Source organism: Sceloporus occidentalis, unplaced genomic scaffold (assembly GCF_023333645.1).
Source record: "Sceloporus occidentalis isolate IW3139 unplaced genomic scaffold, rSceOcc1.0.p SCAF_119, whole genome shotgun sequence".
NCBI lineage: Eukaryota > Metazoa > Chordata > Lepidosauria > Squamata > Phrynosomatidae > Sceloporus > Sceloporus occidentalis.
In genome coordinates, this window is record NW_028317099.1 from 2,916,435 (window position 1) to 2,934,782 (window position 18,348).

The 18,348-nt window shown below is 40.0% G+C and overlaps 1 protein-coding gene across 1 annotated transcript in view; it reads right to left on the reverse strand.

Moving 5' to 3' along the window:
* LOC149282334 (gamma-aminobutyric acid receptor subunit alpha-3-like) overlaps positions 1–18,348 on the reverse strand; it is a 202,475-nt gene that overhangs the window by 165,214 nt on the left and 18,913 nt on the right. Inside the window, exon 3 of the mRNA XM_089498382.1 lies at positions 16,262–16,329. Within this exon, the coding sequence (XP_089354508.1) occupies positions 16,262–16,329 (68 nt within the window). The remainder of the gene's footprint in view (positions 1–16,261; positions 16,330–18,348) is intronic.

The window sequence follows — 18,348 nt, forward strand, 5'->3', positions numbered from 1 at the left end:
TCAGGCATCAGGGTTTCAGTGCAAAAGAGCATTTATTAGAAGATGCAGATGAAGACATTACACACCTTTTAAAGAAATTTCCTAATTGATACGGTAGAGGAAGTTGTGAAGCTTTCTGCACGGAATATGGGTCTTTCAGAAGAGCAGTATGGCTTAGGTCAAGGAATGCAGATACGGCAACTCAATTGGCGCTGTGCGATCTCCCCTTTAAAAAGGTAAAGTTATTTGGATCTCATCAATAGAGGATCTCATCAAACAAATGTCTGATACTAAGAGAGCTCTTCCACAAGACCTGAGACCAAGATGGAATCGGAGATATCCAAACAAACTAAGATATTCCAGAGCATCTATTTTTGGAGGCAAAACAGAGAAGGAAGATTTCAAGCAAAACCCACTAGACAAGAAAAGCCAAGAAAATTCTGAGTGGGAGGTCGCCTTCAGGTATTTCAGAACACGTGGTTCCAGACTACAAACAACTCATGGATCCGACAAACAATATCAGAAGGCTAAAAGATCAGATTTTTCAAGGCTCCACGCAATCACTTCCTTGTTTCTTCCTACCCACCCATAAGCAGGAACATGGCATTAGTGGCAGCAGCATCCAAACTCTTCCTCTATTTATTTCCATTAAGCTATTTACCCATTGTTTTTGATCAATTTGAATGCAGAGATCCTGTTGCCGAGAAGTCAAGGCGTTAATACGAAGTGGGGATTCGATATCCTCTAATATAGAGTAACATCTTTTCAGACATTTAGTAACTATCTCTCGTGAAAATACTTCACTAATCTGTACGCATACATCCTCTAGATTCTTATTTAGGTAATGCTTAATTCTTAAAAGAGTAAAAGACTCCAGATTATTAAGATTAAATTCCTCAAAGATTTGAATAAATGGTTTCAATTTATTTTCAATCAATATGTCTTTAACTCTTTTATTTTTAAAGTTACACCATTTCCTAAGATTCAGATTAGAAATATTATTATGTAGTATTTCAAGCGGAGCTGATAACATAATTTTATTTCTCAATACTATACGATGTTTAAAAGAATACCAGAATTCCATTGTACTTTTTAGAGAAATAGGAAGAGATTTTGATATTATATGGAACCTATCGTGATGCAACCATAACAGGCATTCCAGATTAGATATTCCTGTCAATTCTTGTTCTATATGAAACAAAAGTTCATTGATGCTATGCTTATATTGAATCTTTAGAGTGTGTAAGAGGAGGCTAGCCTGCCCGTATCTCCCCAAGCGGGGCACATTTAGACCATTTTGTTTGCATAAATAATTTTTCTGGAAACTCTGGGTTTTTTATCCGCCCATATGAATTTTTTTATATTTTTTTGGAATATTTGAATCCAATAATTTGGAAGAGGTATCATTCTTAAAATATATAGCCATTTGGGAATTATGTAGGATCTTATAATATTTATTCTACCTAGCCAAAACACAAATAATCCCTTCCAGGCTGAAATTTGTTTTAACAGTTCAACTCGTAGCTTATTATAATTAATTTCAATGATGTTGGATATCTTAAGTGGAATAATAATACCTAGATAATCGATCTTATTCATTTCCCATGTTCCATCATATTCTTTTTCCAGTTTCATTCTTATCAAATCTGGAATGCCTGCCATCACCGCTTGTGTCTTTTTAATGTTTATTTGTAATTTGAAAATTGACTAAAGTATAATATTTCGCCCATTAGTACTTTTAGGGATGACATTGGGTCATATAAAAAAATCAAAACGTCATCCGCGTATAGACTAATTTTGTTTTCGGTATCCCCGATCTTAATCCCCTTGATATCCACATTGTTCCTGATCCTGGACGCCAAAGGTTCTATGGTAAGAACATATAACAGGGGTGGTAAAGGGCATCCCTGCCTAGTGCCATTATACATATTAAACCAATCTGATTTAAACCCTTAACCTATTACTCTAGCAGTCGAGCTTGTATATAATGACATTAACGAATCAATGAATCCTTCCCCTAACCCGTAACAGCGTAGTGACTCCTCAAGGAAGGTCCAGTTGACTCTGTCAAAAGCCTTTTCAGCGTCCAGGGCCAAGAACGCAGTAGGAATCTTATATGTGCATACATATTCCACAAGGTCAATTATTTTACGCGTATTGTCGTTAGATTGTCTTCCCTTAATAAAGCCTGTTTGGTCCTTATGGATTAACTGGGGGCTAATTGCCTTTAAACGTTCAGCAAGGATGGCAGAATATATCTTTGTATCAACATTAATTAGAGAAATCGGCCTATAGTTAGCCAAATTTGTACCATCTTTCCCCAGTTTTGAAATTGGATGGATAGATGCCTCTAACATGCCATTAGGAAAGGTCTTAGTATTTTTAATGTGATTAAAAATGTTTGTTAAATGAGGAAATAATTTAATAAATTATTTTATAGAATAATGCTGTAAAACCATGAGGTCCAGGGGTCTTGTTCAGTTTCATTGATTTTATTGCTTTCCAAACGTCATCATCTGTAAGAGGTGTATCTAATTGTTCAGCTAGTTCCTTTGATATTTTTTGGCAATTTAGATTCTAGTAAGTATTTCCTAATGTGTTCCCTGTCCTGATTTTGATCAGAGGTGTTATACAGGGTTGAATAGAATTCACCAAAAGCATTCCCTATCTTTTCCGGGCTATACAGATGGTTATTCCCATCTTTTAGGTTTCGTTTTTTTTAATTGATGGGAAAGTAATTTATCCGCTCTATTACCAACATAATAATATTTTTGTTTCATTTTAATTAGGTTATAATTTGCTTTAGAAATAAGGATCTCTTGAATTTCTTTTTTAACTTGTATCATATTTGTGATATGTAAATCACTAGGATGCTCCGCACACTTTCTTTTTAAATTATATATATAATATATAATTCTGACAAATGTTTTTTACCCTTAGTTCTAAAGTAGGCAGATTTTTTAATTAAAAGTCCTCTCATTACACATTTATACCCTGCCCATACGTTTCCTAAGCTAATATCCTCTGTCAAATTTTCTTGAAAATATTGTTCAGTTTTCAGAGAGAGGTATTCATAGGTGTCTTTTCCTGTCAGCAAATAGTCTTGGAGTCTCCAGGGTCCTTAGCATTTCAAGAGTTACTGAATCGGGGTCTGACCACGCTACATTGTTAATTGTGATTTTTATAAAAATTTTTAATTGGCTTTAGTCAGTATTAGGTCAATTCTTGAAAAGGATTTATGTTGATGAGAAAAGAAAGTATAATCTTTATCGGCCAATCTTATAGTTCTCCATATGTCATAAAAATCATATTTTACCAAGGTTTCCCTAAATGTTCTCGATAGGGCAGGCTGGTTACTATTATTGCTAGAGTTCTCATTAATTTTTCTGTCCATTTCAGGATCTATAACGCAATTCAAATCTCCCATGCATAAGAATGTTCCCTGTATATATTTTTGAATCTTCTGTAGAGTGCTATTGAGAAAATTAATTTGTTTTGAATTAGGAGCATATATATTTAATATTGAATATACTCTATCATCAAGTTTACAGACAATAAAGACATACGTGGCGCAATTATCCTTCTGTTTATAAATTATCTCAGATTTAATATTATTAGAGATTTGAATTGCCACCCCTCGATTCTTTTTGGATGAAGAAGAAGAATGTTCTATCACTGTATATTTTTTAGTCTATTAATATCCTTACAATTTCAGTGTTTTTCATTTGTCCTTCTTCCTTCTACCATTATAAAACATATCATAAGACAAGTAATACATTTCACTTAAACCCTTGTCTATCAATAAGGAACTCAGTGATCAATATTCAATGCAAGTTAATAAGATTCATATATCCTGCAAAAAAAAAAAAAAAAAAAGGAAGGCGACTCTTAGATGTCCTTGATGTCCCTAGTTTAAAGGAAGCTCATCATTTAGCCATTGCCTAGCCTCTTTAGCTGAGGACAAAGTGACCACCTGTTTTCCAAACCTTATAATCAGTTTTACTGGGAAGCCCCATAAATAGCTGATGTTTCTGTCCCGTAGAGTCTTAGTTATGTCTTTAAATCCCCTTCTCTTTTGTCTAGTATCAAATGATAGATCTTGGAAAAAGAGCAGATGTTGAATCCTAACTTCTTTAGAGGTATAAGCGCTTGAAGCCCTCAGTATTTTCTGTTGTATATAAAATGTGGAAAAACAAATGATTATATCTCTTGGTTTAGAATCCATGATGGATTTAGGCTTTGTAGTTCTGTGGACTTGTTCAATTACATCATCTCTTTCTACTTCAAGAATGCCAATATCTATGAATAACTCTTTCAGAAAACCTCTAATAGAGTCCTGTTTAATCTCTTCACATATACCTCTAACTCTTAAGTATTTCCTTCGTGATCTATCTTCAGAATCTATCAGTTTTTGTTCTCGTATCATATTTTCTTTTTGGCTGAGATCTTCTTTTATGGATTTTATCTCGAATTCCAAATGCTCACATTTTTGCTGATTTAATTTGAGGCTTTCATCCATTTTTAAATTCGGTTTTCCAGTCATTATGTACTTTCGTTAGTTCTTCTTTAAATTGAGTAAGATGCTTTTCCATACATTGTTGAAAATAATCTTTGGTAATCTGTTGCGTCATTTGATAACTAGGACTGAGAGATTGTCTTCCAGATTCATCTATGGTAGCGTCCGAGAGGCATAGAGATTCCTCCATTTTTTTAGGGGCCTGAGGGGAAACTAATGTAGTAATATTTTTTTCTTTCCTTTGGTCAATATCACGCTTTTCCCTTTTTTGTACTTTGGTTCTTCCTTTTTTGAGGCCATCTTGACTGTTAATTCTCCGTAACATCTTGTTAGTATGTCCTTTGCCCTGTATCTGGCTTTTTTCTCTTAATTTATAAAAAATAGTAGGGTCCAGTGCGGCGTCTCTTAGGTGAGATATAAATTAGTCCAGGGACCGTTAGAGTCCATTAGCTGTATCATAGTAGCTTTTGATTTAATTGTATGTTAATTTAGTACAATTGCTTCTTGGGCAGTAGGTATAATCTTCATAGACTTTGAAATATGGCTTAAACTTCCTTGGTTTTATATTTGTTATTCTAAAAGTTCATATATGCCATTTGAAAAATAATTAATCAATAATGCTCTTAATAGATTTCATACTGAGGAAACAGCTGTTCACAGGTACTGGGTGTTATTTATACTGACAAGACCGCTAGCTGTATAATTATGCTTTAGAAAGCTGAGTCAGGCTCCATATACTTTGCTTATTTCTTTATGATGTTATTTTTAGGGATATACTCTATATCAGGGGTGTCCAAGTTTTTTCTGCAGTGGGCCACTTCATCAGAATTGTATACGTGCGCGGGCCGCACTCATTTTTCACTGTGACAAAAAATATGGCCTTTAATAAAATATGCAGATTAAAATAAAGTAAAATGACACAAAACCTTTACTCTTCCTCTCACTGATTTCTGGGCCTTGAAAGTTTTGCGACTACAAATTCAGGATTCCCTAGATTAATTCTAGGGATGAACTAAAATGAAAATTCTGGACCAAAACATTCAGGGTTCACTTAACCAAAACCGAAAATGACCCCCACCTTTAAAAATAATAAAAACTCACATGTTTAATAAAAGTAGGTAACACACAATTGGACAAAATTTGCAATATGACTTGGCATGATAGGAGTGTGATTGCTAACAGCAATCACACTCCTATCATACCCAGGCAACCAGTAAATGCTGGTACCTAGGCATGATGGGACTGTGCTCGCTGTGATTGCTGTTAGCAATCACACTCCTATCATGCCAAGTCAGCCAGTAAATGCTGGTACAGGGTGGCTGTAAGTGATGTGCAGACCCCATACTGCTGGCAGCATCACTACACAAGGGGGGCAGCTAGTTGGTTTCAGCATGTACTGGCTGACTTGGCATGATAGGAGTGTGATTGCTAACAGTAGTCACAGTCCCATCATGCCTAGGTTCCAGCACTTACACATCCATCCAGTAAATGCTGGAACCTAGGCATGATGGGACTCTGATTGCTATTAGCAATCACACTCCTATCATGCCAAGTCAGCCAATACACGCTGGTACAGGATGGCTGTAAGTGATGTGCAGACCCCATACTGCTGGCAGCATCAATACACAAGGGGGGCAGCTAGCCAGGTTTCAGCATGTACTGGCTGACTTGGCATGATAGGAGTGTGATTGCTAACAGCAATCACAGTCCCATCATGCCTAGGTTCCAGCACTTACACATCCATGCTATCACACACACACACACACTCATTTATTCATATAATCATTAATTCACAGATTCATTCCCTCAATCACACACACTCATTCAAACACCCTCCCCACCCCCTTACCTGCACTGCATCTCCCTTCGATGCCGCTCACAGACTTCAGCAGGGGGCGCGGCCTCCCTCTGCCTTCTCTGCTAAAGCACAGAGGAAGTAGGATGTCACGTGAACTCCGCTTCCTCTGTGCTGTCCAGAAGACCCTCCCACAAGTAAGTAGCAGGGCTTGAGGTGCGGCTCGTGTAAGATCGGTTGCCCTGGCTGCCGATCTTACGCGGGCCGCACCTCGAGGTCTTGCGGGCCGCATTTGGCCCGCGGGCCGCATGTTGGACGCCCCTGCTCTATATGAACGCCTGTTTTAGTAATCGCTCTGGATTATTTTTTCTATAACAGTGATCTCAGATTTTGTATTGAGTACCTTTAAACAGTAATTATTCAAGTAGACCTTTCATAATACATGAGTTAGGTACTCTAAATAAATTTTATAGTAAGAAACAACTGGTCTGGGATTCCAAAAAGAGATCTAGTACTTGCGTTATGCGTGTCCAACCAGTGCTGTTGTCGGCTTGTTAGTCCTGCTCCTGGATAGCATAAGTATCTTTTTTTTTTTTTTTTTACAACTGCATTACTTTGGGAGCCCCCATGCAGTTTCGTCTGGCCTCTTGATCCCTCCAAGGCACTTCTCGGCTGTCCGTCAATGCAGCCACCCAAAATCACATCCGATTACAGGACCTGGGCACTGAACACCTTGGCGGACACTGTGGCGCCAACAAACCGGGACACAGGGGCACCAACCAACCAGGACGCTGAGGCACCAGGAGGAAAAAATGCAGAGACGCTGTCACTCCAGGGCACCAAGACACTTCGAGACGTCACCGCTACGCCAGCTCGCCACCCGTCTCCGAACCGCTGCACCAGCTAGTCCAGCCGTGGGGTCCGGTAGCCGCTTCAGCTTCCTCGTTGCGCCTTCACGTCATTACGTCCGTTCCTCCAAAGCACCTCTCCCTGTGCGCGTATCACATAATTTCCCCCGTGTTCATCTCCATTTGAACCTCTAGAGGATGTGTCCCTTAAATTTCTCTCCCCTAAGACTGCCTTTCTAGTGGCCATTACATCAGCACGAAGAATTGGGAAACTCCAAGCACTCACTGTAGGAAAGAACATGACATACCTTAGATGTCAAAAGAGCTCTATGCATTTATTTGAAACGTACTGCTTATTTTTGTTCATCAGACCATATTTTTGTAAAATTTCAAGGAAAGTCATCGGGTCATTAGCTAGATGGCTTACAGATACTATACACTTGGCATACAAGGCCTGTGATGCAGTACGTCCCTCACATGTTAACGCCCATTCCACAAGATCCATGTCCGTTTTCTTGGGCAGCAAAGGCATCAGTTTCACCGGAAGAAATATGCAAAGCAGCCACATTGTCCTCCTGGAATACATTTATTAAAAAAATACAGGCTGGACATGCCCTCTGCCTAAGAAACCTTGTTTGGTGGCAGGTCCTGCATGCAGTTAATTCCTGATTCTCTCCCATTAAGGGATCTTGTTATATCCCACGGGTACCGCCACTATACGTAGGGAAAAAAACAGAAATTTTACTCACCGTAAATTCTCTTTTCCCCAGTATAGTGACAGTCCGTATTTCCCTCCCTCGTTTTTGTATTACCATATTTGCTCGATTATAAGATGACCCTGATTATAAGACGACCCCCAAAAATCTGAATATAAATTTATGAAAAAAGAAAAAGTCTGAATATAAGACGACCCTACAGGAAAAAAGTTTTACCAGTAAATTTTAATTCATGTGAACAATGTGAACAATTTTTTTTTTAATAAAAGCTATGATTGAGAAAAATATTTTGTTTTTATTTCCTTTTTTTTTTCAACCTGCCCTCCCAGTTATGCACATCTGCCCCCTGGCTTGCCACTCTGCCCCAGAAATGCCTTCTACCCCCTATATGCCACTGTGCCCCATGATATGCCTTTTGAGCCCCTATGTGCCACTCTGCCTCCAGAATTGCCTTATACCCCTATATGCCACTTTGGCATTTAGGGGGTTAAAAGGCATATTATGGGGCATATAGGGAGCTATAAGCCATTTCAGGAGGCAGAGTGGTGTATAGAGGGTTAAAAGGCATTTCTGGAGGCAAAGTGGCATTAAGGTGGTTAAAAGGCATTTCGCAGAACACTCTGCCTCCAGAAAAGCCTTATGCCCCCAATTTAACACTCCCTCCCCCTTCCTCCTCCAAACTTACCGGAGCTTCTGAGTCCCCGGTGCGTTGTCCGGGCAGCGTATAGAGCTCTACGCGATCCGCGTAGACAACTTCCGCTGCAGCCGGGAGGAGGTGTGGTTGGCAGCGGAGGTTGTCTGCGTCCATCGGGAGGGGAGGGCTTTTTAACTCTTTATTTATCTTTTAGAGCGTCTTGTCCCGGGGAAAGAACAAGCCCACAAGTACGGCCACTATACTGGAGAAAGGAAATGAGTAAAATTTCTGTTTTCTCAATGGTCTCAAACACTGGTTTCTATAATGACATCTGGCCCGCTTGGCACCTTTACGCAGAAACTTTTTAACCTATTAGCTAAGATCAGTCTCTCGTTGGAAATGCATGTCTCTACCTATAAAAATTTTAGATTCACGACTCCAGTAATCTTTAGTCACAAACTTTGCCTATATCATGCATTTTTAAGTTCCCTCACTCTATGAGCCGTAGCCACTTGGAAGCTGTTCCACTTAACTTCCACCCTCTCAGTAAAGTAAAACATCCTATTACATGTTTATGTTGCAACAAAGCAAAATAAACACATAATTCTCTGACCCACAAGTTTTAGATTATGTCTTCTTGTACTAATATTTCTGCTCCTCCTGGAATATACTTCTGTGTTTGTTGTGTTTTCATTTCTCCTCCTTCAATTTGCTCTTCTAAGAAATACATTTTCAGATCCCTTGGCCTTTTTTAATATTTTTTTTTTTTAATACAGCAAACAATTAACCATTATAGCAGCATCTGAACTACCTTCAGAATGGCAATAACCTTCTGGAGAAGGTGTCTCACAATATTCTGGGTAAGGTCAAACACTTCCTTCCCTCTTTTTGCTATTGATGCCTCTAGCTATACAACCCAACACACCGTTTGCTTTTTCCAACACTTTGTTACATTTCTCGCTTACTTTTCAGTTCTCAGAAATAAGTAGACTTGTGCATTCGTCTTTGGGCGAACATGAAAACAAACACGAAGAGTCCGTTTTTTTGTTCGTTCCAAAGAAACGTAGAACAGAATACAGTGCCAGTAAAACGTAGGCGAAGACGCACAACCACGAAGAATCGGCTCTTGTGACGTCACGCTAAAGGTCTCGTCCAATGCCTGTGGCTTCTGTTTTCTGAATCCTGAAACCGCCTTTATAAGACCAGAGCTTGCCTGAGAGCTCATTTTCATTTTCATTCATTTTTCACTGTGACTGCTTTGGCAACACTGCTGTGCTGCATCCGAGCATTACAGAGAGAGATAGTTCTGTGTGAGACTGGTAAGCCTCAGCCTGCCATTTCTCACAGTGTACTCTTTACATAATAATTTAGTCATTTTTTAATTACATTTTTTTTAGTGCTTCTGTCTGTCATCAACTGTGTAGTGCTGTTGAGTTGACAGTGCACACAGTGCCTCACTGGCACTGGGTTGTCCTTGCCCTGGGCTGGCAGTGCCTACTGCCTGCCCTGTCTTCACTTAGATAAATTAAATAAATAATAGAATGTATAAATAATAATTTAATAGAATATATAATAATTTAATACATTAATATTATTATATATATTTGTCAGTCATATATACTATAGTATACTAGTGTAGAGTGTAGACATTCAAGACAACTACTGATGTCTAATCTAAAATCATTATAGTAATATTATATAATTCATTTTAGTTAGCTTAATAATTAATTAGCTATAAATTACTACTAGCTTATTTTGCTTGAGACTGTCTGTCAGGTAGAAGGGTTAATAATGTATCCAACATAAAGATTAACCAGTCCACTACTACCTTTAAGATCAATCTAGAATTTGATAATTCATTATTAATTAATTAACAAATTATTAATAATTTAATAACTTTATAGTTCAGCTAATCTTATTAGTACTGGTGCTGCAGCTCCTTAGTTTGTGCTTTGTTTTAGCAACAGCAAGAGACCAAGTCAATTTTTCTTAATTGATATTTAATTTTATTTCATTTGTTTTGCTCACCTCAGTCCATCAGTGAAGTGAACTTGTTGGGCTAGTGAGTGCAGCCGAATAAGTGCTGTGTGTTTTTGTTCAGCAAGCAGTGAAGCTAACGGTTTTGCTGTTACATTTTATTTTCTAATTTATTTTCAAGAAAGATTGACTGTGTGATGACAACTGTACTAAGAAAAGCTTCAAGGTACTAGCTGTAGTACTATTAAAAAACAAAATAATTTAGCACATTTTTGTAGAGTAAGCAGAAGTAGGACAACTATATCTGTCTGCTTCTGTATCTGATTTAAACTAAAAGTTGTTTAGCCCCATAATATAATTTAATAAATAATTCTAATCTTTAATCTTAATCTATAATATATTATATAATTTATAATATAATAAATTCTAATTCATAATCTATAATATAAGTAATTCTAATTCATAATCTATACTCTATAATCCATAATATAAGTAATTCTGATTTATAATCTATTAATATTATATAATTTAATATTAATTAATAAATCATATACTGAATCTGATTTAACCTCACTTTAGCTTAATGGGCTTGAGAGCATCTGCCTAGAGTTAGACTTAGAATAGTAAGGAAATATGGCTTTAGCATAGTAGTAGGCTAGGCTCTTAGGCCCGTGTAAATTTAAATTAAAAATAAAATACTGCTAGTTAATATAAATAGTTAATCTTGAGTTAATAATTTAAATAACTTGAGCACTTTGGCAGATTGCACACAACAGAACAGTGCAGTTGTGCATAGTTTTACTTTTTCAGCAGTAGCACTGAAGAGAAACTTCCTCTAATTTAATTTTTTATTTTTTTATAGTTTTAACCCCTTAAGGACAATGGGCGGTCCCTAAACACATTGAAAAAAATGCATTTTGAGCCCGTACATGTACGGGCTTTGTCATTAAGGGGTTAAACACTACACTACACACTTTTGGGACTAAGGAGGGACAAGCTCCATCTACCACCACCACCACCACCACCAGTTCTAAGATGCAGCCTTTGCGTCAGTCTAGTCGGTCAAGTAGGCCAAGCTCTCGCTTATCGTTTAAGAAAGCATTGCTTGAAGGATCATCAAGTAAAGGAAAGGCACCAAAAGCAGGCAGTAGTAGTGCTGCTAGGCCCACAAGCTCTATTGTTTTTTTACGGAAAGCCTAAAGCCCCAGAAGCACGTTCAAAGTTAAAGGGTAGCACAACTAGTACTTCTACTAGCCCAGTGAGTAAAAAGAAGTGCCTTTTGCCCCAAGTAGTATCTTCCCCATCCACAAGCAGCATGCAAGGTACCAAGCAGAGCCAAATTAGTAGCAAGACTCAGAGGGGTTTTCCCAAACCAAAGCGATCTCATTCCTTCGTAGGGAAAACCACCACCACCATTACCACCACTAGTGCTGCGCCTACTGTTCCCACCGGTACCGCGTGTTTTCTATGACTGGAAACATACTGAGTCCACAGCGCTCACGCATGGCACCTCATCTGATGGAGCAGATTGCCTTTCTTAAATTCAATCTGCCCAAGTTGGGTTACCCAGCTTTTAGCTCGGAAAGTTAATTTTCCCTAATGTTCAAGGTAGTTTCTCCTCCTGGTTGCACGTGTTTGCGGTGTGGCAACGTCTGCCACCTCCGCCGGTGTATCCAATTTATGCGAGGGCATAGTGTCTGAGTTCTGAAAGTCCGCTCCCAAACGTCTAGGACTGACAGTCTTTGGATGCTTTGCCTTGGGGTGAAACAGGTGAGTGAGTCGCCAATTGCCCACTCATTCGCTTTTTCCGTTTTTCAATGCTGGTGGTGGTGCCAGTGTCTTTTCTCTGCCAGTTCGCTTCCTGGCTAGAGTCATGCCCAAAATGTCCCTAATGGTAAGGGTAGTTTCTCCCCCCTGGCTGCGTCTGTTTGCGGTGTGGCAACGCCTGGTACCTCCGCCGGAGTAGCCAGTTTACGCTAGGGCCTAGTGTCGGAGCTCTGAAAATCCGCTGCAAAACGTCTAGGACTGACAGTTGTTTGGATGCTTTGCCCTGGGGTGAAACAGGCGAGTGGGTCGCCAACTGCCCACTCATTCGCCTTTTCCATTTTTCAAAGCTGGTGGTAGTGCCAGCGTCTCTTCTCTGCCAGTTCGCTTCCTGGCTAGAGTCATGCCCAAAATGTCCCTAATGGTAAGGGTAGTTTCTCCCCCATGGCTGCGTCTGTTTGCGGTGTGGCAACGCCTGCTACCTCCGCCGGAGTAGCCAGCTTACGCTAGGGCCTAGTGTCTGAGCTCTGGAAGTCCACTGCCAAACTATAGGACTGACAGTTGTTTGGATGCTTTGCCCTGGGGTGAAACAGGTAAGTGGGTCGCCAATTGCCCACTCATTCGCCTTTTCCATTTCCATATAATTTTTTTCCGTCTGATACACAACCAACCAAACATAACACACATAACACACACATGTACAATTCACAAATCACAAGGACCTTTCCTCCTGTTATTTGCCCTGGCCTTCACTTCTACACTCACTAGCATTAACCCCTTCAGGACCGGGATTTTCATACTAAGGTGTCGCTAAAGGACCGTAGCCGTTTTTGTGTTTTTGCGATGTCTTTCTTCAACTGTAATTTCTCTCTTATCAATTAGTGCACCCACACAAATCATATATTGTTTTTTTCAGCACAAGTAGGGCTGGGTAGTACATTGTTTTGTTTGAAATAAACTGGAAAAAGTGGGAAAAAATAAAAAAAAACTAATTTTTTTACAGTTTTGTATACATACAAATTGTACACACATTGAACTAATGGGAAAAAATTATCCAAAATATATTCATTAACTTGTCCTTATTTGGAAACCACCCAATAAAGCCAAGATTTTCATCTATTTTGACCAGTATAGGGCAAATATTGCAAGGCATGCATCACGTTTTTAAAATATAATTTTTTTCAAATTTGGCATGGTAGTCTAATAACTGCAATTATTTGTCACAGATACTGATTATCCCCCCAAAATTATATGTTTATGAATAGTAGATAAGTCAAGGTGTACAACCAGGGTCATTTTGACACTTTTCAAACAGGGATTTTATCGCCAATTGCTGCCAAATTTTGAGGTATTTTTATATTTTTTTGTGTTTTTTTGCATATGTTGCAATGTTGCTTAAGATTTCATATTATATTTTGTATAGAATAGGTGCAACTGCAGAAAAAAACACCAAATTGTGTTCACCAACATCTCCCGGTTCCAACAAGACCTCACATGCATGGTTCATGCATTTTTTGAGGCAGCTATGAGGGCAAAGCGGGAACACGAGCATTTTAGTTTTCAAATTTGGAATTTTCAGAAATTGGTTTACTGGGCCCATATACCATTTGGGAGATTTTGGAAGCTCCCCACTGTAAATTACCCCATAAAAGTATATATTTATGAACAGCAGACAAGTCAAGGTATTCAACTAGGGTAATTTTGACAGTTTTTCAGGCAGCCATTTCTTCATTGATGTCTGCCAAAGTTCACGGAAAATTTATTTTATTGCGTTTTTAACGAATACATTTCAATGTTGCAAATTATTTCTTGCACAGCATATGTGCAACAATGGAAGAGAACACCACATTTTGTTCACCAACATCCCCGGTTCCAACAAGGCCTCACATGCATGGTTCATGCCTTTTTTGAGGAAGCCATGAGGGCAAAACTGGAACATGCGCATTTCAATTTTGAAACTTTTATAAATATTTTTTTTTATCAGATTACTTGTAAGTGACAGGTTTAGGCCGCTGACATCAATCAGGGAGACCGATCAATAATCAGTGACTTAAAATGTCACCGACAAGTGATCAGGTAATAATTATGTTTTTTTTATTATTATTATTAATAATTTGTGCTTTTTCATAATTACCCTAGATTACCCCTCTCTCTTTGTAGGGCAGGCTCATCCATGGGCTGCCACAATGATCCGATCACTCCTATTGGCCAGGAGTGATCTGATCATCATCAGCCCAGCATTTGACCTGGAAGCACCCTGGACTTTCAGGTCAGTGCTGTTATTTTTTAAATTTATTTATTTTTAATTTTTTTCATTTTGTTTATATATTTTTTTTTAAAATTTTTTTAACTTTTTTTTTAACTTTTTCAATGCTGATGCTCCATTGAAGCACAGCATTGACTGATATTTAGTCCCCACAAGCTTGTGGGGACTAATATTAACCCCTGCAATGCTGCGATGGAGGTTATACACAATCGCAGCATTGAAGGGGTTAATTGAGCAAGAGGGGGGTAGGGGTTAATTGAGCAAGGGAGGGGGTGGGGGCTGGTTTCCACACTTATGTGGAGACCAAAGAACATTGTCTCCCTGTCCCTGAAGCTGTCTCTGGCAGCTGGGACACAATCTCCCATAGACTGGAGATTGCAGGGGAGGAGTCTCTTAGATCAGTCTTACAGGACTGATCAAAGGGCTTGTGGGGGCTCGTTTTCGCTGTTGCTGGTCTGCCTGGGGTTCCAGGCAGACCACCAGCAGCAGAGCCCCATAAAAAAACGGGAATTAACCCCTTCAATGCCGTGGTCGCGGCATTGAAGGGGTTAACGCTGCACTGACGCTCTCATGGAGCGATCAGGTAGCAGGGGGGTGTTGTGTCACCCAATCAACACACCACCCCCTTCCCTGAAGCTGCCTGTGGCAGCTGAAAACGCGATTGCAGGTTTTTCTGCAATCGCGGTTTCAGCCTACACAATCACTCCGTGATCGTAGGCTTGGGGGCGGGGTTAGAGAGGCTGTGCTGGTCTGCCCAGACTCCTGGGCAGACAGCAGCAGCAGCGCCCCCGCGATTGTGGCGATGTGGGGGCGGTTTTTGGGGATGACGTACCTGGTACGTCCCAGTCTACCGGTGACCTGTGATCAGGAAGTACCAGGTACGTCCCAGACCTGAAGGGGTTAACGCTATAACTCACACTTCACCCTATAACATTTTTCCATCCACATACCTGCCAACAGACCCAACTTTTTCAGGGACAGTCTTGCTTTTTTCCTTTCCTGTCCAGTAAAAGTTGGGTTGTTGCAAAGTATGCCATTGTAAATAGGTAGCAAATGTTAGGCATGTATTTAAAAGTGGTCTAAAATCGATTTAAAAATGTAAAATAATCCCTATTCTTTTTTTAAACATCTATGGATGTGTGACTGTGTATGATAAATAAAGAAGGCCAAGTTCCTTGGAGCATTTGTCTAGGTCTTAGACAAGACAACTGCTCGGAGGAACTTGGCCCTCAGTTTAGGGCAATGTGTATTGTGTACACCTCGGATAGCACCATGAAGGTACATGTGTGCAACTCTATTGGTCATTTCGGCAGGGGGCTCGTCTGCCATCAACGAATGAAGTGCATTCTGCAGTTCTGCAATTCATTCATTGATGCCAGACGAGCCCCCTTCCGGGGACCAATAGAGTTGGACACACGTACCTTCACGCCATTTTTCTTCCGGGGAGGGCTTTCTTCCCCGGATCCACGGTCAGCCTCATGAAAATGCCGCAATGCAGCTATTTAACGGGCATTGTCATTATCTCGTTGCACGGCAACCCCGTACATGCATGTGGATTGTCGTTAAGGGTTTAAGAGCTGCTCAACGGATTAAGGAAAATAACATGACTAAATGGCCCCAGAGGCACAGGAATGTGCGTTCTATTATATTTTCTTAGCATACAAATATATTATAGGATCTAAGCGCTAACACGGTTATAAAAGTTAACATGGTTTTCAGAGATATTGCTTAATTATTTGTATTTATATCATATCATGTCTACTTACCATATCTGTGTCAGACACAGGACCAAAGCTGGTGACATAAATATCTGTCTTTACTTCTGTCACTGAATCTGACAAAACAAAATAGAAAAATGTTTTACTACATTTTCATTTCATTGTCTTTCGCTGTTTTTAGTGTACAAATGACTATTATTTTTTTTTAACCATTTTAAAAGGAAAAATGGATTAAGACTACGTCAAATACTTTGGAATTTATGGATTTAACCCCTTAAGGACAATGGGCAGTCCCTAAACCCTTTGAAAACAATACATTTTGAGCCCGTACATGTACGGGCTTTGTTATTAAGGGGTTAATATACTACCCAATTAGTCCAGAATTCATGTAATAACCACAAAATTGTCTATCTACAGTTACTTATGTTCAACTAATAAAGTGTTACGTCCAAATGCTAATTCGTAAATTATTATTATCAGAGCCGGCCTTAGGCGTTGTGGCGCCCTGTGCGGACTACTCCTCTGGCGCCCCCCCTCACTACCCCCCCTCTCTGCCCCTTCAAACTACCCGCCCTCTCTGCCCCTTCAGAGGGGAGTAGTTACCCCTCCCCTCTGCCCCTTCAAACTACCCCTCCCCTCTGCCCCTTCAAACTACACCCCCCTCCCTCTGCCCCTTCAAACTACACCCCCCTCCCTCTGCCCCTTCAAACTACACCCCCCTCCCTCTGCCCCTTCAAACTACACCCCCCTCCCTCTGCCCCTTCAAACTACACCCCCCTCCCTCTGCCCCTTCAAACTACACCCCCCTCCCTCTGCCCCTTCAAACTACACTCCCCCCTCTGCCCCTTCAAACTACACTCCCCCCTCTGCCCCTTCAAACTACACTCCCCCCTCTGCCCCTTCAAACTACACCCCCCCCTCTGCCCCTTCAAACTACACCCCCCCCCTCTGCCCCTTCAAACTACACCCCCCCCCTCTGCCCCTTCAAACTACACCCCCCCCCTCTGCCCCTTCAAACTACACCCCCCCCACTTACCTTGTTGCCAGAGTCCTGCGGTGAGAGCGGGAGGCATCCGTCTTCTCGCTCTGCCGCGGTGCCGGCATTTCATGTTGAGAGCCGGAATAGTCTGGCGCTCAACATGAGATGCCGGCACAGCGACGGAGTCACGGAGAGTAAGGGGCGCCGAGCGGTTGCCGAGAACTTCACGAGCAACCGCTCGGCGCCCCTGACCGGGACTTAGATTTAAGCATCGTTTTTTTTTTTTAAACTTTATTTAACATGAATGATGTTAAATAAAGTTTTTAAAAAAAAAACACAAAAAAATAAAACTATGCTTTAATCTAAGTCCCGGTCAGGCGCCCCTGCAACCATGGCGCCCTGTGCGGTCGCACAGGTCGCACACCCCTAAGGCCAGCCCTGATTATTATCATCATCATACTTTGCCTATAAATCACAGATCTGTCAATTATGTGTGTCATTCAATGAAATGTTATTGATGGAGTACTTTTGGTGCTAGTACTCTAAAATAAAAATCAGGATCTAGTCATTGGAAAACTGCAGAGGTTAAATTACATGACTGACCTAGAAACAACAAAAATTTTTGTAACTTTTATTTATTAACTCAAGGGCATTTTGATGCTGTGCATTGTATTGTTTCACATATTGTACCAACAAGCCTAAGAGAAGCTATGACGCAATCAGTGGCAATCTGACACTAGATAGATTAAGAGCTGCATGATCATTATATAAAGCAGCAGTCAGGTAAGTGATAGCTGCTGTAAGGCCCCACTGGTCTTTACTTGGAATGAGCCTGTCCTCCACTGCACAGCTCCGTGGTCACGGTGTAGGCGCTTGCATGCTAGGGCCCAAAGAAATACCTTCCTGGGGTCCAATTTTTTTCAATATTAAATATATTGGCAACAGGGTCTAATATATATATATATATATATATATATATATATATATATATATATCGATAGATAGATAGATAGATATATTGGCAGCAGAGGCCAATACTAATATATATCGGCAGCAGGGTCTAATATTAAAGAATGAAGAACAACTGCCAGTTCAGCTGTTAATTTAAAATCATCATTTCAATCACAGTCTTTACTTCAAAGTACAGATTATGTAA